At 39.7% G+C, this 26,699-nt stretch overlaps 1 protein-coding gene across 2 annotated transcripts; it reads left to right on the top strand.

The window, feature by feature from the left end:
* The first annotated feature begins 1,180 nt into the window (after positions 1-1,180).
* On the top strand, positions 1,181-23,389 carry kita (KIT proto-oncogene, receptor tyrosine kinase a). Of its 2 annotated transcripts, none has more exons than XM_075484699.1 (21): positions 1,181-1,502; positions 3,584-3,838; positions 5,231-5,515; positions 5,643-5,782; positions 6,126-6,297; positions 7,966-8,152; positions 8,693-8,808; positions 9,088-9,202; positions 10,612-10,796; positions 12,253-12,359; positions 12,489-12,615; positions 13,181-13,285; positions 13,639-13,749; positions 13,930-14,071; positions 14,240-14,334; positions 14,436-14,566; positions 14,910-15,032; positions 16,474-16,585; positions 16,690-16,789; positions 17,071-17,176; positions 20,821-23,389. In XM_075484699.1, exons 1-21 carry the CDS (start codon positions 1,448-1,450, stop codon positions 21,001-21,003), a joined length of 2,952 nt encoding a protein of 983 aa, XP_075340814.1. In that variant the 5' UTR covers positions 1,181-1,447; the 3' UTR covers positions 21,004-23,389. The 2 variants fall into 2 exon arrangements, with proteins under 2 accessions (XP_075340814.1, XP_075340813.1); XM_075484698.1 differs by having other exon boundaries at positions 6,105-6,297.
* Positions 23,390-26,699: the final 3,310 nt, after the last annotated feature.

Here is a 26,699-nt window from a genome sequence, read left to right as displayed (position 1 = left end):
CACAAAATTAAATATTAGACTTGTGTAGATGTTTGTTACGACTTTCAGCCTTATGCAGTAAAAAAAATAATTAACCATGTGTGAGTCTTTAAACAACTTACAAAAACAAAATTCCAATTTACAAGTTCCAGTCCATATCCTTAAGTAGGACTTTGAAGTTTTGTAATAGTTTCTACGTGGATTTTCTTTCAAAAAGAAAACCAATGACATGAACGGAGAATAGATTCAGTGAATTTTGATGGCTGTTATATTGGTTTGCTCATCATGGATGGCACTGTTCAGCATGAACGTTCCTCGGGGAGCTTCCTATAACTATGATTATGGCATTAAGACCCAGCTTTGAAATATTCATTCAAAAACTTATGGAAGGATAAACTTGGGGAATCGGGACTGAAAAATAAGAGAATGATAGGTCTAACACAATGTAAGCTGCTATAGATGTGCTTTATTGAGAATTTAAAACGTGGTTCAGGTCCTGAAATAGAACTTGATTTTCTCTCCACTTTATTGGCGTTTAAAGTTGAATACCCAGAAGGAGTGTTTATGCCCTTTTTTACCCTTAATTTTGTGGATGTTCAGAGGAGCAGTGTTTTGTTTCAAATCCATTTAGACATTTCCAACAAGTGTGTGAAACGTTTACATTCATTTATAGACTGCTTAAATGTGTGTTGTGAAGATAACTGGATTTAAGGCCTATTGTGAAGAAGAAAAACAGACTCTCATGCCTGTCAGGTTTACCCTGAAAAACACAAAGAGATGCCATTTATGGGCTTCTTTCATCAATTCAGGATTTCTTTTTTAATCTGTCACGATGATTGTTGTGTTATGAAATAAGTTAAAGAATAAAATGATTGTTTTCAGCAATGAATAAACCGTATAGAGCTTAAAGTGTTTTCATTTCAGTGTTAAATGCACACAATGTTCGATTATTGGGCTGTATTCACGGGTAATATTGTAAAGCTATTTAATCAGAATCATTCGTGCTGAGTTACATAGGATCAAATTAGATGCGTAACAACTGAGCCAAGTGTGCGTGTCTTTGTCTTGATCTGCGGGTGAGTCTGTCGTCTTGATTTCTTTTTTGCTTGCCTTGGGAGGCAGACGGGAGGCTGGAAACACCTCCCTCTCTCGGTGTGCCGTGAGTATAGGCTCCACCACGGGTTCGTATAAACATGTTGAACGCACAGCCAGTCAGAGATACCTGGCCAGCCTGCACCGTCCCCTTTGGCGCGCTCCAGGAAAAACAGCATGTTTGCAGACAGGCGACGGCTGCTGCTGTAGCGAGCTGTGCTGAGCATAGATACCTTTAAAGCCTTGTTAGTGCGCCTCTGTCAGAGCCCGCAGTCAACTTCCCACAACTCCGACGCGCTTGGGCGAGTAGAGTAGAACTACCCTAACCATAAAGGCACTGGCTCACCTTCACAGCTAGACCCATGGAATACTAACTATGGAATACCTCTGGATTCTGCTGTCTGTGTTTTTACAGCTAACCTTCCATCCAGGTAAGACTGAGCTTTTGCACTTGATGCACCGGGTTACGCACTTAACTTGTTGCTGTTTACTTTCGGAAAAGGGGTCAGTTGCGTTTTAATGACTTCATCTTATCAGCACCTGGTAGCCCATTAAGATACACATAATCCATATAGGCTATCGTGAATTATTGCTTTGGATCGCCCTCCACACATATCTGCACACTTTTCTTTGTTCCGCCTGTCAGATCTGAAAGCTACCTGAAGTCACAGAAACCCGAGGAGGAAAGTGGATACTCTGGCTGACGATTTGGATGCTAGAGCTGCTTTAATAATTTATCATTGACTCGGGTGGGAAAAAGGGCGCCGTTAAGAAAAAAAAAGGAGATAATAATCAAACTATTAGGGGTGAAATTTGGTGCTGAATAACACAAGTGAGATACAAAGAGACGTTCAAGCGCTTAACAGTCGCACTAGGCGTTATTATGAAAATAGATCGGTTGCTCATTTTTTTTTAGGAAGCATGCAGACGAGCTGCTGCTTTGTTTAGGACTGTTTGGTTGGCTTGTGTTATTTTTTCACTCATTGAATGAACCGAAAAGCAGTTTAAAACCATTATCCAAACTGGGGGTTGTGCTTAATTGTGTAAGGGATGGATTTCGAAAACACATTGCAGCTATTATGGCTTGGCATCTTTGGGATCCTAGCTGCAGAGGTCAAGGTCCAACACGTTGTCTAATCAAAATACTGTAGTTTTCCCCCATTTGTTCTTTACTTTTTCGTTTTTACCTGCAATATCAATCTTTCATTTGAGAATAGTGTAAATATACAAGTATCGTTCAAAGTCAACCTTTTTTCTCAGCAGGAAATAGTAGTTAGAATTTACCCAGAGATAGTAGGGACATTTATGGAAAACCGTCGTGTTGGACCATCCCTGCAAAAACAAGCGTTGAACCTCGAGTGTTGCTCCTTTTCGAGCATCCCAAGGCGGCATCAGGTGGGCTTAGATTTCTGCCCTTATTTCCTCTCAATCGATAGCTTGGCGAGATATGACGCACGCGCCCATGGGAGGCTTTTGATGTTCACGCCAGAACTGTATCATCGGGGAACCTTAACTACTGCCATTTCGAGTGAGCACAAGCGTAAGCCTGTCATGTCATGTGACGCAACAAAGCACGCTATGAAGTTTGCCTTAAGCCAGTTTGCGCGTGCATGTTGCAGGGCAAATGAGCCATTAATGGCCATGCTCTGGAAGTTGGAACGCAGAAAATAATTAAGTATTCCATCACACGCATAATTAGTAGATCTTTTATCTCCCTTTTGATCCCTTCCCCTATGAGCTGATGACCAAAGGTTTAACGCTAAATTCCACAGTTGTTCTTCAGATATTTACGCGCAGCCAGCAGTATTAACCAAGTCAGGGATGTTGTTGCACAATTATTTATTGGTGTTTGTTGGTAAGTGATTTGACAAATGCCAACATTTGAGATACCCCCGCATTTCTTACACAGTGGGTTACCACCGATAAGAAGTTTATTTATTTATATAAAAGTATGAATTGAAGGATAGAGAGAGCATCTCAGTCAGCAGCAGTCTTACTGACTGAAAAAACTCATTCACTACCGCACCTGTTTTTAGTTGGTTCTGCAAATTAAGTGAAAAAAGTACTGGATGTTACCCAAACCTTTATGGTATTTTGTTTTCAATGAATCTGGGACGGATACGTAACTTCTCAGGTGAACTGTTCGTAGTTTGTGTTTAACAAAAGGAGTCACGCAAAGTTACAAATCCTTTATGTAGAGTTTTGATATGGGCGCTGCTTTGCATCAGATTTTGTTTCGAAGCCATTTCAATGCAATCACTGGGTATACAGAAGTCGATACATCTTGAATTCGCAGTGATGAGAACATTTTTCTCCTGAGGCACAACTCTCCTCAACAGATTGTTAAATGATTTTAACAAAAGCCCTAATTCCACATCAGTGTTTCAGGAATGTGGACCTGATTGTGCCCGATTCTTTTTGATAAAATGATACTATATTTCAGCCTATACATAACACAGCTTGGTTTTACAAGTTTGATTTGCAGCAGCATATCTTTTCTGTCCCATTATAGGCAACACCAAGCCCACCATCATCCCAGCCGAGCCCCACCTTGTTGTCCTGCGTGACAAACCCTTTGACCTGCGTTGCCAAAGTGACAGCAGGACACAGTGGAGAAGAGTGGATTGGAACAGGCCATTGAAAGCAAAACAGATTAATGGGATGTGGACGTTCCACATCCCCAAGGCCCAGCCGCTTAACATGGGCCGCTACATCTGCCTTGACGAGAGCTCCAGCGAGCAGGCCTCCATCTATGTCTATGTGAAAGGTAGCTGGATGTAGTTCAGTGATTAAGTGTGTGCAAGACTATGTGGTGTTTGTGCGTGAGAGAAAGAGAACTGAAATCTAGAGAAAGTGGAAACAGACTGCAGGGAACAGCAGACATAATCTTTTCACTTTACTGACAGGAAGCAGAGTGTGTGGGTGTATTTACAGAAGAAGGTGTATGTAACTTTGCTCTGAACAGGTACAGTAGATACTGGAGCTATTTATTAAGAACCTGGGTTTTACTGTATTTCCGAGTCTCTGTGACCATAAATCCCCTTGGCCAATTGCCATCACTGCAGGCTCATATCATGTGCTGATCACTTACTCAACAATCCCCATATCTATCTTTACAGCAACAAAAAATAATCACATTTTAGATGGGCTGCCCACATCTATCATTATATAAAACTATATAGTTAGTTGATTAATTTAAGATTAAGATTAATATCAGATTTATTGTCATGCATACATGACAATAAATGTCAGTTTCACCAATCACCAAAAAGTAGTAGTAGCTCGTGTTTGCTTGCTGTAGCAGTAACTTTGAACAACTCTGATACTATGTAACCAGTGAGCAGCCTACCACTCACAGCATCTTTTCTTTCAATCTTAATTTTCCAATCTTCTGTGAAAGAAAAAAAGGCGGGAAAACTGTGAGTGGAAATGAAAGAAAGATAAAAGAAAAACTCAGCTTCGCATGGAAGGTTGGTGAATCTGTTTAAAGGAAACGCACTAAAGTGCTGTGGAAACAGAAACACATGTAAATCATGGCAAACACGAAGCATCTGACTTCAACATATGCTAACACCTCACATTTGACTGAACACATTACCAGAGGTGGAAGAACTGGCATCAGGTAGGTTTGGAGTCTCTTAGATTCATACATTAAATGAACAGAAATGTTAGATTTCTATTACATCATTTTTTGCATTGTTTCCACTGGTGCTGCTTTAATAACAATGCCTCTCTACACCATCTAAGGTCATTTATAAGGTTTTTTTTGGACGGTTTTCCAGAAACGGTGTGATACCCACTGACATGAAGCCCTTTTACTCCAGTCTATGAATTATGACCTCACCTCTAAAAATGAAAATTATGTAATGATTTGATTTATTATACTGTTGAATAGCCGTTGCTAAAAACGTTTAAAAAATAAATAAATGCTGGTTATTTATTGCATGAAAAAGAATATTTTTTCAACAACAGCTATACATTCCAGGTAAAACAGTGTGTGTACGAAAGCACTCTCATCAACAACCACTTTATTTTCAGCTCTTTTAGGTCCCCTCGCATTGCCAAGAAGTCAAAATAAGGAAATATAGCTGTAAAGCCTCAATAACTCAATATGAAGCCAGGTCTCTGACACCACCTGTGTGATTGTAATTTTTGGCAGATCCTGAAAATCCTTTCAGAAGAGCAATGGTGTCCAGCATTCTTACCCGTGAAGGAGACACCGCTTCCATTTCCTGCCTGGCAACTGATCCAAGTCTGGACAATCTGCGCCTGGAAGCGTGCAATGAGAGAGCACTCGCCTCTGGTCTCCAGTTTTCTGCAAGCCTGGAGCAAGGCATCATCATCCACAATGTACAAAAGGCCTATAATGGATGCTACATGTGCACAGGAACACTCCTGGGAAAATTCGTCAGATCACAGGAGTACCAGCTGATAGTGAAGCCAGGTAAAATGGAGTTCCTGTATGCATTATTGAGTTTGGATTGCTATTATCAAAACACTTTTTGGGCCCTTTTTGTTCTGTGATTCTGTCAGAGTCAGCTTTTGATGCAAATTCATTTATTTCCCTACAGTACCTGTTGCTCCTCCTGTAATTGAGATGCAGCAGCCCAGTAGACTGATTCTTACCCGCAATCAGAGCCTCTTACTCACCTGCAACACCAGTAACGTCAATGGAGAAATCAGCGTCAAGTGGGTCACACCACCTGGCTCGGTGAGACCCCTCTGCTATGTCTTTGCTGTGCAGTTGGTGGAGGATGCACTTGAATGTTTGCATTTCCAAACGTTGCTTAACTTTGTCTGAGACCAGAATTGTCCTCCCTGTGTCTTCTTAATTTCTGTTTGAATACACAAGGGTGAAAGGGGTCAAAATTCTCTCTGTTTGCGCTTGAGGACCTTGGCTGTGTTCGTAGCTTGCACAGTGCTGTAGAGATATGTGCTCGCATGCAGGCAGTTTTCTGTGTTTGTCAGTATTTGCTTGGCAAGGATAGTCATGCAGATGGGGTTAATCTCTAGAGATCTCTGGGCGTTGACAGGATGCCGTCCGGTGTCCACAGCAACCAGCAAAGGTTGATGGCGCTTCACGTATCCTGCCGGAGAACTTCACTCACGTGCGCAGCGCCACCTTTCAAATCGCAGCAGTACGGCCGCAGGATGCTGGGAGTTACAAATGCGAGGCACGAAATGAAAAAGGGACCACCACGAAGTCGGTGTGGCTTGATGTTTATGGTGAGTACACAACGAAGGTTTGATGGTAGTTGCAACCGCAGTTTCACACTGATAAAGATTCAATGGGTTGGGATGAAATTCATGGCCAATCCAAAGGGCGGATCATTCTTGTTTTGAATATCTTGTTGCATTTTATGGTTATAAAATTTGGAGTGCAGCTTTAAGATTAACAATTTAATAGAAAAAGAAGAGGGGGAACAAATCATGTTAGAACTAAGAAAGTCAAGGAAGGCCATGCATGAAAAAGCGTTTCATTATCTCAAGATGTAATGAAAATAATGGATACATTTGTGTCATTATCCTGAGATAATAAAGCTTGTTTTCTTGAGAAAACAGGTGAATATATATTTTAATAGTTCGGTCTAGGAAAGTTAATTTTCAAGTTACCACAGGATGAATTTTGGCATCAACACAGGAAACACTGTGTGTTGCGGCTGTGGCTCAGTGGTTAGAGTCAGTTGTCCAATGCCCAGAAGGTTGGCAGTTCAATTCCCACTCTTGCTTGGTGGAACTGATAGCTGGAGGGGTGTCAGTCCACCTTCTTGTCACAGCTGAGGTGCCCTTGAGCAAGGCACCGTACCCCAATGCTCCCCAGGCGCTTTCATAGCTGCCCACCGGTCCAGGTTGGCATCTGTCTCTGAGTGTGTGACCCTGTGCGTGTGTCAACGGGTGCCAACCTGGATGGGTTAAAAGCAGAGGACCAATCTACCTTCGGGTACAAATAAAGTTACTTAACTAACTCATTTTCAATGTCATCACAAACCTTGAGATGTTAAGAATTCAAAGCTTGTTTTCCCATGATAGCAGGTGACTACAAGTTGTGATCTTTAGAAAACTAAAATCCGATTTCCTTGGAGAAAATTGAACTTCAAAAAGACTTGTTCTCTGACAAAAAAAAAAGCTTTATATTCTCAAAGTAAAAAACAAATCAATTTGTGGTCTTGGCATCAAAATGAAAATTGCACCCAAGGCCATTTGTGACTTTCGTGTAAAAGACTTAAAAAAAACTGTCCTTTGCGTTGTTGTTGACCTTTTGATGGTTTTGAAGGTTGATATTTAAAAAAAGTGACAGAGTGACAGTTTCTTTTTTATAAAAGTCGCATATTTCTGCTTGTTACCTTGCACATGGTCATGATTATTTACCCAAGTGAGACTGAGAAATGTAATTTTAATGTCACGGATTACGTATAAGTGTGCTCGTCAATCCAAGCTAGCTAAGTTATCTGACAACTCTATATTTCTACATATATTATATATATATATATATTTGTCTATATTTTACATAAATACATAAGAGTAATATTACTTGTATCCTCCATTGCCTGACAAGACAACAAAATAAGCAGATTCTTTCATTTAAACCTATGCTAACTGGCCGCTTGTTCAAATCTAAAATTTCACTTTTGGATATTGTACAACTCTCTACAAACATGTCTTTCATAATGTCAAATCTGTGCTTGAAAAATGCACATATGTGGAGTGATTCTGTATCTTTTGCCTTGCCCTTTCTAACAAATACAGAGTCTTTATATGCATATTAGGTAACTGATTTACAAGTAAGTCCGCTGAATAGCACAAACAGATTAATTAAATTCTGACTCACGTTGATTCAGACTTCATATTCCATCGACAAATCCAAGAGTAAAATCTAATTTTCCTTTATTTCAGAAAGAGGATTCATCAGCTTAACACCCACAAACAACAGAACCTTCTACGTTCGTTCAGGTGAGAGTTTGTCTCTCAAAGTTAGCATGAAGGCATACCCGAGGCCAAACACCTTCTCCTGGAGCTTCATGGACCAAGAGCTGAGAAACACAAGCGACCATGTCATCAGCACACACAATAATGAATACAGGTGCGAGATCCCCTGAAGTTCCTTTCACGTTGTTTCAGTGGAATTTAGCACCTTTGGGTTGGCTGCAAGTCACAGCTCTTTGAGAAAAACAGCTGAAGCTAAGGACCCCACCCTGAAACAGTCCTTGGCAGATTATGAAAATCAATCCATGACATAGCCTACCTATGTGCTGTAGAAAGATATATCATGTGTTCTCCAAACCCACAAGCCCCCCACCTCCCTCCAACATTTCTGATAATATGGGACGTATTAGGAAGCAACCTTTAAGCTCCAGATGGACATCACTCACAAAAGCAAATGTTAGCCAGATGTGTGTGAAGGAAAGGATTATATCGAAAAAAAAAAGACCTGTTATCCAAAATCCAAAAATTGGAACATTTTAAATAGTTTCTCAGGCTGCATTATTTCTAAAGAAGTGTAAGCTCTTTATGTTTCTGCCCAGGTAAAACATTCATAAAAAAAACATTTAATGATGGATTCTTAAGAAAGAAAAAAAATTAATGAATGCATTCATGCTAAAAATGTAATTCTCTTGTTTAGTTACAGCAGTGAGCTGAGGCTGGTGCGGCTGAAAATGTCAGAGGGTGGTGTTTATACCTTTCAAGCCTCCAACGGTGACGCATCAGTTAATCAGACATTCAACATCTTTGTGATCAGTAAGTCGTGTCATAGATTTTGTGAAAGGTTTTCTTTTCCCTTAAGCCACATTGAGAAATTTATTATTGCACACTGCATTAATCTTCAGTAGCTGACATGGGGGAGTTGACCTTTTCTTTCTATGAAATGAGGTCCAGCTCCCCACCCTCACCACACCCTGTCAGCATATAGCCCAGTAAGCTTTATTGCAGTGCCATAGAGGGCTTGAATAAAATTTTCCACTGTTTTGTCTTTCGTTTCTTACCTGACTTCTCTTGTCACCAACTTTTGTTTATCAGGTAAACCTGAGATTGTATTATATGAGGGCCCAGTTGATGGACAGGTACGCTGTGTGGCTGAAGGGTACCCTGCACCACAGATCAAATGGTACTACTGTGAGCAGCCATACGTCAGGTGAGACTTTTACTGTCTTTTGTTTTCTTTTGTTTCTCATGAAATTTGCACATTCCTGTTTTTTTTGTTTGTTTTGTATTGTGGCTGGGGCTACATTTTCATATATAATGTCATATGTCTGCGCACCAATCAAAGATTGGTGCGGCCGAACAACACTTTCATTGTCCTGATGAGCTTTTAAAATATCTAGATAATTACTTTCAAACCCATTTGTTTTTTTATTTACTTTTAAATCATTTAATTGTTTGGAATATGACGATATTCAGAATAGCCATCCACCTTACCAACAGATAAAGCAAAAGAAAAACTCATAAACCAAAACCAAAAGCAACCCTCTCCTGCGTAATTATATACAGTAAAACATCATAAAACAATGCAGTTATTAGCTTTCTCTGAAAACAAACATCTCTGTTAAAGCACACATAAATTGAAGGTGTTTTTCTGATAATGTTCTAATAAATTACCATATAAATATGTGTATATTATTACAATTCTGCCCAAATTTTGGTGTTGTACTGGTTATTTTATCTGTGTTTGCACACAACACAACTTGTTTTTAATATGCAGCCTCAGTTTCCAATTTTACTTTCTAGTTTAATTCAAACTTCCGCATACTTCTGTGAAGTCCATCTCGAGGGTCTTAAAGGTCAGGCTAAAGACACACTGGATCGAGTCAGGAATGATGATGACGGTGGAATGTGGGGTTGTGGGATTTGACAGGGCGGACTTGTGATGAGATGACCCCCATGTGACAAGGGATTGGAAGAATTGATTTGTGATTGGTAGGGGGCAGGACATCTGCCTGAATACAACTGGAAGGGGCTCATCCCGTGTCAAATGTAAAGTGTGCTGAAGGTGGAGCATCCGGTTGCCGTAGAAACACCAATCCCAAGCAGCATAGCCAATGAATCATAAGCAATACCAACTTTATCCAGTCATTTTTGAAAATTGTAATTAAATCCACTTAATTATATGCACAGTCACTAAAGGCGTGTAAATGTGTACGTATAGGAACAGGAAGTGATGTGACCTAAGAGAGTCCAATAACCAGAGAGCATTTAGATAGAATCTACTCTTTGTGGTGCAGGGCTGTTAAGAATGGAGCCTTGGGCTAACTTGACACATTTCTCAATTGTTTCACGACCTCAGATGGAATTCCCCTCTATTATTATGGCTTCTGGTGAAAATAACTGCTGGCTATTTACTGAAATATGAGGACGTGTTGCAATGGTACAGCATTTTATGTAGAACCGATTATCAAAAAGTGCTTTCGGGATTTTGGAAATGAATGTGTGTCTTGTAGAGACACAGGAAAGAGATGCTCCCATGTCCTGATAGGAAACAATCATGAAAGGAATTAGCTTTGTGATGCTATCACCTCCCTGTCAACAATAATGTTCTGCTTTCAGGTGCTCCCAGCAAATGAATGCTACCCAAGAAGAGCACAATGTCATCACCATCACATTATTCAGCCCCACATTTGGTAAAACAGAGGTGGAGAGTCGGGTGAACATCAGCAGGGGACGATTCAGCACTCTGGAATGTGTGGCTACAGTGGAGGGGGAACAAGCCTTTACCCTCTTTTCTATAAACGGTGTGTGTTAACGTCAACAAGAGTACATGCACACAAAAACACCTCTTACATATGTAGTCTGGATAGAGACCACAAAGAATTAGAAGAGGTGTTGGTGCCTGTCAGTCGCATGCTTTGTTGCTGAACTGATGTAATTCTTGGTATGCTCACAACTTCAGATTGGGTTTGGGTGCAACAGAGTGAACGACTTAAAAGAGTACATCTTTGTGAAAATCTCTTTGTTTTTCATCCAACAGATTTTATTCTCATTTTATATTTTTGTTGTAGTAACTGAATAGTAATCTCAGGGATTCTAAAATCCCTGCTTTGCATTGTCACCCTATCATAGTGGGCGTGCCCCACAGTAAACCCTTCAAGGGATAATTCCTCAGCTCAAAATATTTACTAAAAGCACGATTTTGGCAAGGATTAACCCAGAAATATGGTCCCAATACTAGATCTTGGTTGGCTGTCCTCTGTTTGGTAAACATTTGCAAAGAGAAGCTACCTCAGAAAAGACTGGCTGCGATAAGATGTTGTCACTCAGAAATAGGAATTAGCTTTAGTCCTTTGTGTACTTTGTGACTCAAAATCCGCTCTCTTGTAACGGCCTCCCCATCTGCTGTAAAAAATCTCAAAAAAATATGAGCGCAGTAACTGAATGTGCACCAGCGTTGCCCCTGCTTGAGCCGGCACGCCCAGGTTCATGCTGGATACGGGGGGTTAATTTGTTGCCACTGCGGGTATGTGGGTGAGTATTACGAGAAAGGCTATTATTTGCAGCCGGGCAGGACGAGCCTTTGGGAGCGTGTGCCCAGGATTTTTTGTGCTTCACAGACTAACAGCAGACCAGGCGGAGGCGCTGAGAGTGTGTAGTAGGAGTCTTGGCGATGCTGGGCATTCTAGGGCTGTGGGAGGCTTGGAGGTGTCAGTGAGCTGCAGCAGAGACAACAGAGCTTTAGAAACCACTGACAGGTTTACAGGGGATTAGTTCCTGCAGACTCTGCATTCTCAGATTTGAAGTGGAGAGAAAGCTTCTTATCGCTAAAGAGCTTATTACAACCCAGTGTACAGAGGAGCAAAACAATGAGGCATCACAACCGGGAAGACACAAAGGAACAGAACACTGATTACGCGTAATTACTCATCAGCACAGCTGTAAAAGCAACAACAAAACAGTAAACAACTATTAGACAATCAAATTGGATTTAGGGGGTGAACGAATTAAGAGCAAAATTTTACAAACAAAGAAAAAAAAAATCAGGGAACTCAACACTATGTGTGCATATGTAATTGGATTAGTTTCTTGCCATTTGATCAAAGTGGGCGTCGTTGTAGCTCAGCCTTCTCGGGCTTTCCTTAATGCTCCTTTGCTATGTTATTGTGTGAGTGTAAACGTGACAAACCAGCAAAAGAGTATCTGATTGGCGACATCATTGCTCCATTAGTAAACAATAACAATGCTATCTCCTTGTAGAGAAAAGAGTTCCCCACGATCTGTTCGCCCCTCTGCTGATTGGCTCTGTGTCAGCAGCAGGCATCCTCTGCCTCATCCTTATCATGTTGTTCTACAAGTACATACAGGTAAGACGGCAAAGCTTTTTTTTCTGTATACAACCCCTTTGGCCCCATTTTGTCAACAATAAAAGTAAAGCATGAAACCTCATGAATGGATATGTAATATATGGTATCTTTTCTCTTTTTTCATGTCAGAAACCAAAATACCAGATTCAGTGGAAAGTTATAGAGGGAATCCATGGAAACAACTATGTGTACATTGACCCCACACAGCTACCATATGATCACCAGTGGGAGTTCCCACGAAACAACTTGTGCTTTGGTGAGCATGCTGCACTACTCTGCCAATATCAGCTCGAGCTTGTGCTCTGCCTCCATGATCCCACTAATCGGTCATTCCTGACACTGCTGCATTTATGTCCTGGTGGTCACGGTTGTGTGGCAGTCATTTCTTAGGTGTAAATCCCAGCAGGAGGAGTGAGGTGGGTAGGTAGATAAATGGGGTTTTCTTCAGTGATAGTCCCAATGATAGAACTAAACAGTGCTGTCAGCATGATATCACAGCTGCCGCCCTCAGGCTACTTCATGCTGATTGACACTTTCTGTGTATATGGATATGGCAGTAAGGTTTTAGTCAAGTGTACCGACCAACCTGTTTTACAGTTTATTAATGATGAAATCACACACCTTCAGTGCAAACATAATATTGTTGACATATTCTGGGTGTTGTTTTCAACAGCTCTCCTCAAACAGGATCCTGCGTGTCCTGGTTGCCTACGTACACAGCCTGGGGGCTAAAACAGTTTTTGTCCTAGGAACACGGGAATAGTGCCTGTTTGTGGGAGGGATGGAGGAATAACAGTTTTTTTTCTGTCTTCTTGTTTCAGGGAAGACATTGGGATCTGGTGCATTTGGAAAAGTGGTGGAGGCCACTGCATATGGACTCTCGAAAGCAGATTCAGTCATGACAGTGGCTGTGAAAATGCTCAAATGTAAGCTCTGCCAACACACATGCAAATAAAGTGGGACAAACAGAGCGTGGCTATTTTGACTGCGATGCAACTGTGCACAATAGCTGTATGCTTTCAAGAATTTCCTATGAATATCTGGCTGCAGGTGTTCAGAGACAGACTGCAGTTTTATGGATATTTTTATTTGATGGTTTGTGCACTTCTGCTAAAGCAACATATTTAAGAGGCACCTTTTATATTTATCAGCCTGCAACAAGCACCTATTCTTTTAATCCAGCAAAAACCAGATCACAATAAGCAATCATTGATCCACTTGAGCTGATTTGTCTTTATCCCTTGGTAAATGCTGAATGTGTTGCCTTTCTTTTCCACAGCAAGCGCTCATGCCACAGAGAAAGAGGCACTGATGTCAGAGCTGAAAGTCCTCAGTTACTTGGGAAACCACATGAACATTGTCAACCTGCTGGGAGCCTGCACTGTTGGAGGTTCGGCAGCCATGTCTCGTGTTATTAGTTTTTAGCTGTGGCCCGAAGCCAGGAAACTTCAGACACTCATTATTGTTGAAACTCCAGCTCCTTTTGGTTTCATTACAACACCTTGTACAAAAGCTGCACGCTACATGATTAGGTGAATCATTTTCATGAGGTGCGCTTTTTTGCCTGCAGGCCCCACACTGGTGATCACAGAGTACTGCTGCTTTGGAGACCTTCTCAACTTTCTCCGCAGAAAGAGAGAATCCTTCATCTGCTTTAAGATAGAGGAAGACTACTACTACCGCAATGTCACGCAACAGAGAGTCGCAAAAGGGTCAGGCTCTTTATTTTGTACAAAGAGTGGTTTATTGTGTGTGGAAGAGAAAGGAGAGTACTAGTATTTACAACCCAGAACGTGCGTAGGAGGAGGGTATTTGGACAGCAGTGTGCTTATGTGTGGCAGCGCTCAGCTGAGACCAGACTGCTCCTTTCCTCTCCACAGTGACAGCTTGAACGGCTACATGTCCATGAGGCCTTCTGTTGCTGGCAACCCACCATTCAGCTCATCGTCTGAGAGGAGACGCTCGCTACGCAAAGGCAAGCCAGCCGGCCATTCATCAAATTTTCACTGTCTGAAAGTTTACAGAAAACTGCTAAAAAATAATGCAACTGAAAAAGAATCTTTCTCCTGTTCCCAGGGGGCTCTTACATTGAAGCAAATGCAGAGAGCGAAATGTTTGATGAGGATGGTTTGACTCTAGACACAGAGGATCTTCTCAGCTTCTCATACCAAGTAGCCAAAGGCATGGAGTTCTTAGCTTCCAAAAATGTGAGTGCCCTGACTGAATGTGCAAATTTTATATACTTGATTTTTGGATAAAACTCTGATTTCCTAATTTTTTTGTAACGTAGACCACAGATCATGTTACCACAGCTGGTAAACAGATCTAAAAAGCCTGTTGGAGCATGCTGTTGAAAAATGTATCAGCTGTGGAGGCACAGATACTGTGACCACTCAGCTCACATATCAGTGTCAGTGGTTGTGTGTCACAGAGTCACGCTCGGAAAATTCAGTACCACAGTGCTTTTGAAAAGCTCCTCCTTCATGACTAATGTATTACTACCAGTTGTTCACGTATCATCATATTTTTAATGGTTCATTTGTTGTTCAGTGTATTCACAGAGACCTTGCTGCCAGAAACATCCTACTGACTCAAGGAAGAGTGGCAAAAATCTGTGATTTTGGCCTGGCCAGAGACATCACAACAGATTCCAACTATGTAGTGAAAGGCAATGTAAGTTTTTTACTGATTTAACAAAGCAAGACGTTACCATTTTATCTTTCTGCAAAATATGTAAAGTCTAAATATTTCTGAACCTGAATCTGAGATACACACTGCGTCTTATTGGCCTACTGACATACTAGCAGTAACAACAGAGCAAATGCTCCAGCATCACGCTCGAGTCAATGTGAGGAAGCATAGTGGTTGACTAAATTGGAGGACTTTTGTCCTACAGACCTGGGTTCAAGTGTAAATCCAGTGTTTGTTTTTACTTTCATTCTCTCTTGCTGTTTAGTTTTGTGTTCTGAAGGTAGCAAAGTCACTTGGTTAGTTACACAACGGTCAGAGTTTGGCTTGGAATACACTCTTTCATTATCCTGCACAATGAAAAACCATACCAAAGAGTTCTCACACTGTAAAAATGCTGCATCCATGTGATTGAAATCCCTGTTGACATACATGCTGTTTCGCCTCTATTAAAACACTGCCTCGTTGTCTCAGAGGCCTATCAGCAGTAGATCAACCTGGACCCCCAAAAACTGTACTTTCACAGGCAGTCCCTGCTTGAAACCCGCATGTGAAAAGGCGCCGTTTACAAAGTTTCTTATGACCGAACAAAAAAAACAATGTTTTATGCAAATATGCATCCTATATAGCGACCCAGATTGAGTAAATCACCTCCTTAAAACCAAGTAGTTATTTGGAACTATAAATTCCCATAAAACAGCTAGAAAATAATTTTTGTCCTGTAAAAAAAAGAATCTCTGAAAGTGTGTAGAGCAGGGTTATATACAAACACATCCATTTAGATTTTTATGAGAACCTGGCACAACTACAGCCAGAGGTGTAATTGTTCTTGTTCTTGCAGCTGTTGAATTGGAAAAGCAGAAATCCCCCTAATGCTTGTGTACTTTATTTTCCTATGCATATTTGTCTGGCAATGCCAGAGTTACCTGATGCCTGTGTCGGGAAAACAAACTTGCAGAAAAAGAAGAAGAATTCTCAGTTCCAGACATAAGAAAGCTTTTCATTAATTTTTTCAATGTTTCTGTTGCCTCTGTTATATCTTATCTGTTTCAGAGTCAGAAATATTGTTCTTCAATTAAAAGACAATAACTTGGTTACTCTTGGTGTGGATTGTGTCAAGCCAGTGCAAATATTTCTAAATAACCAATTGGAGTCTAAGCTGTGTGTTTTATGTGACACGTATGTGAGAACTGACTGAGCTGTCAAATTTGAGTGATTTTCTTTTTTTTAAGAGTAGGTATGATTGTCACATATGCTCTGTGCTCTGCTTGTTTTTAAATACCTCAGGAAAAATTCTTTATGCATTACTGATGTTTAGTACTGTCTGGTCAATTAGCAGCCCTCAATCACATCGTGTTTTGAGTAAAACAAACTAATATGTGATATATTACAAGAGTCTATAACTCACTGAGGGGTTTTCCTTTAGGCTCGTCTGCCAGTGAAGTGGATGTCCCCAGAAAGTATCTTTGAGTGTGTGTATACCTTTGAGAGTGATGTGTGGTCCTATGGCATCTTGCTTTGGGAAATCTTCTCGCTGGGTAAGTCCACTATCCACTATATTGTACTTTGTGTGTGTGTGTGGCCGGCTATGTGTGTGTTTTCAGAATTGCATAATGTAACTTAATATCTCCACTGAACATAGGAAACAGTCCTTATCCTGGTATGCCTGTGGATGCCAAGTTCTACAAACTGATAAAAGAAGGATACAGAATGGATGCTCCGGAGTTTGCACCCAGTGAAATGTGAGTTTTTTGTTGATTTGAAATTTGAGTGTTTAAAAGGATCAAAAGGAGAGATGGTTTGGTTGGATAGATTGGAGGTGGTGAGACTATGAAAGAATGCAATGTGGGGGATTGGAATCACAGATCGCTCTCATCCTGTTATATTTGGCTGCAAATAAGAATAACTACAAAAATTAGGATGAGTTGAAACTCTTGGGTGGACCTAAGAACAGGATAAAACGAAAACAGGATGTAATATCTGTGGCCCAAATAAAACTGTTTGTTGGTGTGTTGCTTTGCAGGTATCAGATTATGCGGTCCTGCTGGGATAAAGACCCCTTCAACAGACCCCCCTTCAGGAAGGTTGTGGAGAGGATTGAACAACAGTTGTCAGATGCCACCAAGCATGTAGGTTGCACGACTTTGATCAGGTTTTCTCACAAAGCATGAAATGAGTCAAAATTACAAGCCTAGAGAATCCAGCTTAGCAGGATTATGAAATAGCGATTTAGAAGCAACTCCAGGATCTGAAGGGTGTAAAACTTGAAGTGGTCTGTGGTTGTGGGACACCTTCGACATATTGTTTGAGCCCCGACAAAAGAGACATGAAGTGTCATGACGTTATGTAGACCAAGATGCTAACAACTAAAACAATGCTAACGAGTTTTCATTACTAAATAACCTAATTGCTTTTAGGGTGCCTACCAGAGCTGTGGACTTGAGTCAGATGACTTGGACTCAAGTTCTAATTTTAATGACTTTGGACTTGACTTAATAATCATAAAGGTCTTTGAACTCAACTCGGATTTTAATATCAATTACTTGCAACTAATCTTAGACTTCAGTCTTTTGACTTTAGAATACTTGATATTTCACAACAAACAAAAAGCTTTATATGTATTTCTCTTTTTAAAGTTTCTAATGCATTACTCAAATCAACTAACCTAAAACTTCAATCAATCAATTAACTTTATTAATTTCCAGTCCGTTTAGACCAACTGGACAGAATTCCCAGATCCAATGCAACATACAGTGAAGTCACAGAAGAGATGTACGAAGATTTACCATGACATTACTGGGTCCCAGTTGGGGAAAATTATACCTAAGGTAGTTTCATTTGCTTACTCAAATTACCAAGTGGTTAACAAGAAGCGAACTGCAGTATGCAAAACATGCAGGTCTAAAATTACAGACGGGAAGGCAACAATGTCCAACATTTGAAGCTACATAAAGAACGGTAAGTCAAGGTTGTCACAGTGATGAGTTCATAGGTAACGTTAGCTTACCTAACCCTAAGTATGTTTTCTAGCTTACTAATTTAATAATGGAAGCTTTTAATTTACATTTCAGTATTTTTGTAGTCCTGTGTGATTTTCCATTGTTAAATGCACTTTTGTATTTTTGATTAAATTCAGTTGCGCTTTCTGCTTAATTTGGCAAATAAATGCAAGAAGCAATTATTATTTCTGGAAATCACCTATTATTATTCTGCATTTGAATTAGATATTGGGTCAGAAGACTTGATGAGGACTCGAACATTCAAAGTTTAGAACTTGGACCTGACTCTGGACTTTGGGCTCGACTTGGGACTCATATCTTTACTTGGGACTTGACTTGAGACTTGCAAAACAGTGACTTGTTCCCATCTCTGGTGCCTACACAATATGTAAGAAATTTGAGTAACACTACATTATACAGCACCACAATTAGCAGCGTAATTCCCAAATTTTTCTTTGTAATTCTTTGAAATTTATAGTGCAATTTCCAGTAAAGGGAGGAAAAACATGACACCAAGCTACTTAGCTATGGTCAGGGGAATTATTTTTCCTCTCTTTATTACACATTGTAATAAATATACACATTCAGTTTGGTGGACATGAACGGAACAACCTAACAAAAGAAAGTTGAAGTACAAAGGTCTATTGTTGTTGTAAGTCTTCTGGACAGGCTGAGAGAGCTCTTCCATCATGACAAAAGTTTTTCCTTGTTACTGTGTAATTGTACAATATTTTAGGGTAACAGATTGCATCATTTACTCTTCAATTACAAGGTAACTATAAGTACTGTTCTCTTAATTCATATTAACAAAATGTATAGAAATGATCACAGGAATCACTATCAAATTGGAATCTGTTCCATCCGATTTAGAATAACTACGCAAACTCAAAGTGTTTGGTATGAATACATTTATAGCCATGAAGATTGTACTTAATGATAAACCTGAAAATAAAATGAACAAACCACGTGTCCGTCTCAGCTGAAAAGGCATGAATAGATTTTAGGAAACTGAAAAAGACTTTAAACCTTCATTCCACGAGTTGCAGCTCAGCCTTTGATGCAACTGTTTTGCCTAGTCATTGTTTCTTATAGTCTGACATCTGAGCTGACAATATCTAATGTGTGCTTGGTTTCAATTAGCACCAAAGGCAAAGCTAATGAAGTCCAGAGTTATTGTGCGCTAGCTCAATGGTAGCACGTCTGGTAGCGTAGCTTATGTATGTAAGATTAATTGCATCAATAAAAAACAAAATTAAATTAAATCAAATTTGATTAATTAAAAGTGTTTTTATTGCACCTTATTTTCAGGAACCAAGCACAATACAGTTTCTAAAAAGAAGGTTGTTTGATAATTGTCTCTGTACCATGCTTTACCCATTAGTACCCAGTACTTGAAAAGTAGTTACAATAAAATCTTTTATCTTCTCATCTAAAATACTACATATCTATACTGCTTAAGTTCAGAGGAATTACTTGATAAATGTTTGCAAATAAGTACTGTAAGTGCGGGCTGTATTGTGTTGCGCTATAAAAATCTGTAGCATGTTTGTGATTGCCCTACAGTCTCACGCCGCTTCCTCTCTGGCCAACATTCATTTCCCATATTTATGTTTTGTAAATGGGTACACCTGTGCTATCATACATGCAAAACACAATCCGATAACTTCTGCTTTTGTTTTTGGTGCACAAAGAGAACATGTTACCCGTTTTCACATAGTTTGTTTATTTAGCGAGGGGAAATGCAGATGAAGATCTGTCAACATGATATTTTCTGAGGAATTACGTGGTGCAAAGAATCTCTTTTTATATTCAATAGCATTTCCTGTTTTCTGATTTTGCAACTTCCGTATCTGACCCAAGAACTCCTTATTTAGACCAGATATCACCTGTTCCAAACAAACCTGGACATTGACCTTTGCACGCTCCCTGGATATGATATGCAACATTGAAACTTACTAAACATAACCAGTGTAGTAAGTCATGGTTGTGCAGCTACTATGCATAGAAGCTTTGTAATTGCACTTCTACTTATAGTCTCAAATGTGCGTCTTTATTTTGTGCTGTATTTTGTCCATTTCTGCCTTGGCGAGATGTATTTTTTCACTGTCCTGTTCCTTTAGGAAAGCAGCTCTCAAGTCTCGAGTGAACATAAGCGCAAGTTAAATGTTTGCCCTATTTGCCCATGTTCTCAACAGCACACTGTCTAGAGATCTGGCAACACAAATATCTTTAGCAAAGAAAAATATAAAAATACATCTTGCAAAAAGGATTTTTTTGCAAGATGTTTATTTGATAGCCTTTTCACCTCTTCTGATCTTCATCCAGCGAATATACATGAATATGCTGATCTTGTCCACCCGAATGCAGTGGTTAGCGCCCACTTGCTCATAGGGTCTAGTCAGGGCAGCTGGTAGCCCCCACTAGACACTAGCTAACTTCTCCTGGTTATTTGCAAAGCAGAAATTCACAGCCAAAGCATTGAGGACTGATGACATCAATGCTTTGCTTTTGATATGTATTGTAACACATTAAAAACAAACAAAAAAAACATCTTATGGACATGCTAAAGTTAATTACTTAATTTTTAAGTGAATGAAGGGGGGCTTTTATGTGAGCCAACATTATTTTGCCTTTTTTTGTCCTTTTAGAAATAAAATGAAAAAAATGTAATCTTCCAATATTTAAAAAAAAACTCTTCCTTTTATTTTTTTCACTTGATGGAATTACATACAGACTTAAATTGACATTTCTGCTCTCTTTTCCCTTCTTTTCAGATTTATCTGAACTTCAGCTCCAGGCTCCCTGCGATTCCCAGAGCAAGGGAGGAGCCCAATGCTCAGAGCACAGCATTTCACAATCTCAACTCTGACAGCGGGAACAGAACTCCAACAGCGCCCTTACTGGTCCAGCACGAGGTCTTCTTGGAGGGGACAACCCATGGAGCTCAGCGGGTGTAAGGACCCAGCCGACTTGCTTGGCTGCCTCATAAAGTGCCTGTAATGTTCCGCCAGAAACCATCCGACCACTACATTCATCCGCCACTCTGGTACCAGCAGCAGTTGTCATGTTGCAGATAAAAATGATAACAGACATTTCTTAACAGAAAGAATTTGGGAGGACAAGTTCAGGACAAACGGTTTTTATCTTTGCAATCATTGTTTTTGCCTACTGATCAGGGGGAGGACACTTGGACTAATGCTCCCTGATTCACAGCGACTCACAGACCTGTTAAGGCAGCAAGGAAGGCGGAGGGACATCAGTTCAACAATCATTATTAAAACTGTCACAAAGCACATTATCTCGAAGTTATCTGTTTTGTTATTTTTCACTTTTTCAGTTACATACATGCTCCTTCACATTTCATAAAGGTTGTTTTGCTTCGTCATGTTTTTTGGCAGTCCATATATAACTTGTCTCTTTCTATTGGACTTGATTTTCTTTTTACTTTTTGTGTTCTGTTATTTTTTGGTTGTTTTTCTGTTATGGAAATTTAAGTAGTGTCTTCACTTTGGTTGGCTGTTAAGGTTGCGGGGAAAAGAAAGAAAAAAAAGCACTTGAGGCACTTAAACTTCACATCATTCCACACAATTTTTTTTTTTTTTTACTTTTATTGTCAGTATTATATCAAACTGTTCAGATCAATGCTATATGAAGAAGATACTTTTTGGGGGCCAATTAGATTTGACATATGGAGACACTGTTATATAAGCTATTAAACAGTATGGTCAATCATATGTCCATAAGTGCTTCGAGTTGATTAGGAGATACATTTTTGCTCTTCTTAATTTTTGATGTCGCAACCTAGAGAGAAAATAACTGTTTGGACTTTATTAACACATACCATTTCTCATAAGTACTCGACACACACGTATTTAGAGGTATGGTATAAATATGGTACGCTAGCTTTTCATATATGTGCTTGTCGACTGTATATACAGACAAACATATGAAGGTAATGATAATAATTCCTCTGTGATCAGAAGCAAGATCAGAGTCTTGACAAGGAAAATCTGTGAAGCCTGTTAGTCTTAGCATTCATCATAGCTTTGTTACATAAGCTGGTTCTCTTGTAAAAGTGTATACAACTGTTCAAGTTCACATGGTTCTTCTCCTGCCACATCTACTGTATATTTGTTTACAAGCGTGAGATAGGTACTGCTATTTCTGGTATGTGTTCTTTCCTCTTTTCAACTTCTATCCCTTCATGAAGGACCTGGAAACTGTTTTTGCTGATAGGCACTTGGAGTGTTTTCACCCCAAACTAGAGCTGAAACTCTATAATGTGCAGAACATATCACGTGTTAAGTCAAGGTGATGCTCATGTGAGATGCCATTAAGTGGAGTGCAGAATTTCCTGAGGTGACGAGCCAGACGAAAGCCGAGGGTCTTTAAGGCTCTCTGTGCAGATGTTGATCCTAAGCACAGAACTTGGTGTTCGGTCATCTCATTGTTCTCGGGCCAGTAGCTGGTTTCCTAGCAGTCCCTCTCCTCTTTGTATCCAGCTGTTTCCTCTATCAGAAGTGGGATTTTCAGCACCTCTCAGCCAGTAGTCTGTATCAGCTCAGACCGTTACAAATCCCCTCTTCCTGCTGGTGGATGTTGTCCACCAAAGTGTCCTGTTTGTTTGTATGAAAACGTGTGTTTGGTTGTATGTGTGTGTGTGTGTGTGTGTGTGTTTATGAGAGAGCATGCATGTTCACTTCCATGTGTATGACTATGTCTGCCTAGTTAAGAATTACTGTCAAGAGGTGCCACTACTAAAGGTTCATCAAGTCGTTTAGGCTACCAAAACCCAACAGTCTTACTGCTCATGTCTTTTTGTAAATATAAATGTGCGTATATTGTAAAGTAACGTCAATGCTTTTGAAGATATCTATCCTAATGAAGATATGGTACACTGATGCAGAATTTTATCATGCTGTATTTTGTTATGTGTGCACAGACTTACCTAGTGTAGATTCAACTGGAAAAGCTGCTTGTGTCTCTTGTCACTAAGGTAACTTCGACCAAAAAAAAAAAAAAAAAGATTCACTTGAGCTAACATTTTAATTTTTATTTCAACTCATCGTTTTAACCAGTTTTGCCCATTAACTTGGCAACTCCTGATGGTCAGATGTGCTCATCAGTAGTCAAGGCAGTTGTAGACTAAATGATATCACTAAATCTTACAACTACAAAAGAGATTTCTTCAAATGATAGAGATTATTTTTCATGTCATTGCTTTCATCATATTTGCAAGATTTCATGCATTTTGCTTGATATTTATTAAAAGCTTTAGTTATTGTGTAAATCTGATGTGTTGTTATTACATGTGTCAATGTAAATAAAATTGTGTATATTGAATTCCACCTTCATATATTTGGTGGTTTTTATTTTATTTACATGAAATCGTGTATATGTTCAAAAACTATGGTCTTTATAAATTTCTTAAAATCTGGAGGTCTGCATTGTATATTAGTTGTGTTTTTCAAACTTTGGTGCCACTTACTGTGGAGTGGGTGAAAGCAGGTAACTTCGTATGAGGCAGCATGTTGCACAAGTTACATAAGATCTCCGATTTGCTGTAATTTGGAGGTTAACCGAATAACCAAGGAGCCACTTTACAATGACATCACATCGTCTGCAGTGGCACCAACGGTAAACCCCTCCATCCTTTTTTAGGAAAAACAAACAAACAAACAAAAAACAGTAGCAATACCTAAAGAAAAAAAAAGTGGGTTTTTAAGATCTGAATCTGTATCTATTTAACATATGAAAAATATTTGTATTAGTATCTTATCTTAGTCACTGCCAGTGTAGTGCTAGAAGTTCTGGAGACAAACGTTCTAACCTATGTCCTCATTTGTGCTGCAGTTATATTCCTTTACTTTGTCAGAAATAGGGTGACCACTTACAATCAATGGTACACCCTAGAAACGTTCCACTTGCAAGGAACTTTCATTGCTTTGCTGTTCTTTTTTCGGTTTTTAAGGAAGCTTGAAATTCTTGAGCCATGTTTTTAAAATGTCAGATCCTCTTACTTCTGTCACGTTGGGGTGGTGTTCGTGGCGTGGAGAAGGATGCAAATATTTCCAAATAACACTTGATTTATTTACAAGAAACAACAAAAAGTGCGGCTTAGCCCGAATACATGTGAAAAACATGGACAAACCTGACTTGGCAAGAGTAGCTGTGACAGGGAAACAATGACGGTGAGGATCTGGCAATTTGCATGAAAAAAAACCTGGAAACTAATTACTGAGGGTGTGATTGGTAAGTGATTGCAGCTGAGAGGAGAAACACATGTTATGTGAGTGAAGCTGATGGCAGGGCAAGAGAAACTAAGGAAAACTTGGCAAAAACTAAAAACTAAACACGAACTTAAAACCCAACAAAACTAAGAGACATGACAACCTCCTTTCCTAATCTTCCCTTTTTTCGAGCTTATTGAATGTCTGGTGTTATTTTTCATCATCGATTACATTTGCAGTCAACTCATCACGACACTTTACACCTTAAACAGTGTCATCTTTTCAATTACTGGTGATATTTGATGACAGCCTAATATGGTAGATCAAGCAGCCTGCAGAATAAGTTTGTTACTACACATGTCAACGTATGTTTTTTTAAGTCGGATAGAACATGAAGTAACTATTTCAATAAGTCTATAATCTGGTCCCTTTATGTGATCTGGCAATAATCACATAATGTTTGCCAGATTTGTCAGGTTTTAAATATTTGAATTTAGCCCAGTTGAAGCTGTGAATTGGCACACTTTAGCTGCAGTCGGACTGAGAATGATTGTTTTTGATGGCCTAAACTTTAACAAGATATAGAGCTGACTTAGTTTCTGGCCCAGATTTGGCTTGGGTCAGAACTAATTGTCCATCATCCTTCATGCCCTACTTTGGCTGAATCTATTTTTCTGGCCAGGTGAATTTGCCTCCAAAGCATTTTGGCATCCTGGGCGGCCTCACTGTTTCAGCTGGTTAGAAGGGATAGCACAGTGAGATTTTAAAAAAAATAATTTAAGACATTCTGTCTTTTGTATTATTGTGCTTGTTTGGCCTCGGCCCAGAAAATGACATCTGGCCATTAGGGGAAAGCCAAGAGAAGGACAGTAGCATTCAAAGCAGCCGCTCAGACAGGCTTGGTGAAAAAAGTTGCGGGGGCAGAGTCCATTGTTTTAGAATCTAACTGATAAGAGACAGGCAGGAAATCCCACAATTGAGGCTAAGAAGTTTGTTAGTCAGGCTTTAGGAAGTATTTCAGGACAAGGAGAGAGAGGCTGAGATGAATCTCAGAAGTATCCCAATGATCAGGCCACAAGTACAACATAGATGCTTGGTAAAACTCAGACAAAATAAAATGTTTTGTTTTTTTAATTAATCAAACTCATTATGCATATTTCTTTTTTGTTGTTGTTGTTTATCAGACCAACACTGTTTCCAGTAAAGCAGATCTTGTTAATTTTTTGTTTTTCTCCATGAACACTGAAAAATGTGACCTGAAAAAAGGAGCACATCCCCCTGTCTTTATGCAACAAGTGGATATATGGTGTACGCGATTGCTCAACACACTGCGGTTCCTTGCAGTGGTTGTAAATTTGATAAGCATGTCACTTTCCTTCAGACACAGTTTGTGGTAAATCTGCCAGTTTAATATGAAAAACCTTTTTTTCTCTCTTTTTTTGATGGCTTTGTGTAGCAACAATGAAACAGAAGCTGGTGCGTTGTGGCCGTCACAGAGATTCAAGGCCTGTCTCTGAACAGAAGCGTAATTTTTACAGGTTCCTTGATCGAGATTTCCAAAAAATACAATATTGCTTCAAATATCCAGTAAGAAAATTGCCTTTAGCATATGTGGTGTTGCCTAATCACGGATTCATTTAGAAAAAAGAAACACTGAACAACAGCCCTCCAAGGCCTCTATTAAATGACCTTGCTTGAACATATCACAATGTCTTTCCTCAGCATCATGTGGTGCTTCATGCCTCACCATGTGATACTTGAGTACCATCCTTTTTGTCAGTGAGCTACTATGTAACGGCGATAGCATCAAGTTCTCAAATACAAAGAAGGGATGCCTTGATGTACACTACAACGCATTCTCGTACTCACTTAACTCCCATGACTTTGTGCTGAATACTAGCATTGTCACACACCGTGTCCATCAGTAACCAATACATTGTAGCATCAGGTCACTCCTTAAAGATTTTAAAGCAGGTAATTTTTCTAAGAAAAGCAAAATGCACAAATTAACTAACATCGAGTATCTCAGAATCTTTCTTTTGAGGATATTTTGGCAGTTGACGGATATGTTGGAATGAAAAAGGAAGGCACTGCAATACAGATGCAACATATGGAGGATTTTTTTTTCTTTTTGGGTCACTACCACTTCATATACTTGCCAAAGCTGCTCAGGAAACCTGTACCCCTGTGTGCACCCTGACAGGGTAGAGGAGGGGTGCTCTTGAGGCCTGCCAACCAGAAGCTCTGAGATATGCAAACCGCAGGGGGACCAGGCAGAGATGGCCGGGTGAAGATGAGTATACATGTGTGTGTGCTGATGGCTGCTGAGTGTGTGCATATGTTTGTGGTATGGGGGCTGGGGGAGGTGGAATTTTATCCAAGGTACACTGCACTTCCTCATGTGTTAAGAAGAGTGAACCTTC

Source organism: Odontesthes bonariensis, chromosome 15, assembly GCF_027942865.1.
Source record: "Odontesthes bonariensis isolate fOdoBon6 chromosome 15, fOdoBon6.hap1, whole genome shotgun sequence".
Lineage (NCBI taxonomy): Eukaryota > Metazoa > Chordata > Actinopteri > Atheriniformes > Atherinopsidae > Odontesthes > Odontesthes bonariensis.
Note: the sequence above shows the minus strand (reverse complement) of the source record. Positions and strands in the feature narration are given on the sequence as shown.

What these genes read in the sequence shown, in the direction of transcription:
- kita (XM_075484698.1), top strand. Translation starts at nt 1,448, where the DNA reads ATGGAATACCTCTGGATTCTGCTGTCTGTGTTTTTACAGCTAACCTTC. An exon ending in GGGTCACACCACCTGGCTCG is followed by an intron (nt 5,783 to 6,104) that starts GTGAGACCCCTC and finishes GGGCGTTGACAG; the next exon opens with GATGCCGTCCGGTGTCCACA. An exon ending in GAGACGCTCGCTACGCAAAG is followed by an intron (nt 14,335 to 14,435) that starts GCAAGCCAGCCG and finishes TCCTGTTCCCAG; the next exon opens with GGGGCTCTTACATTGAAGCA.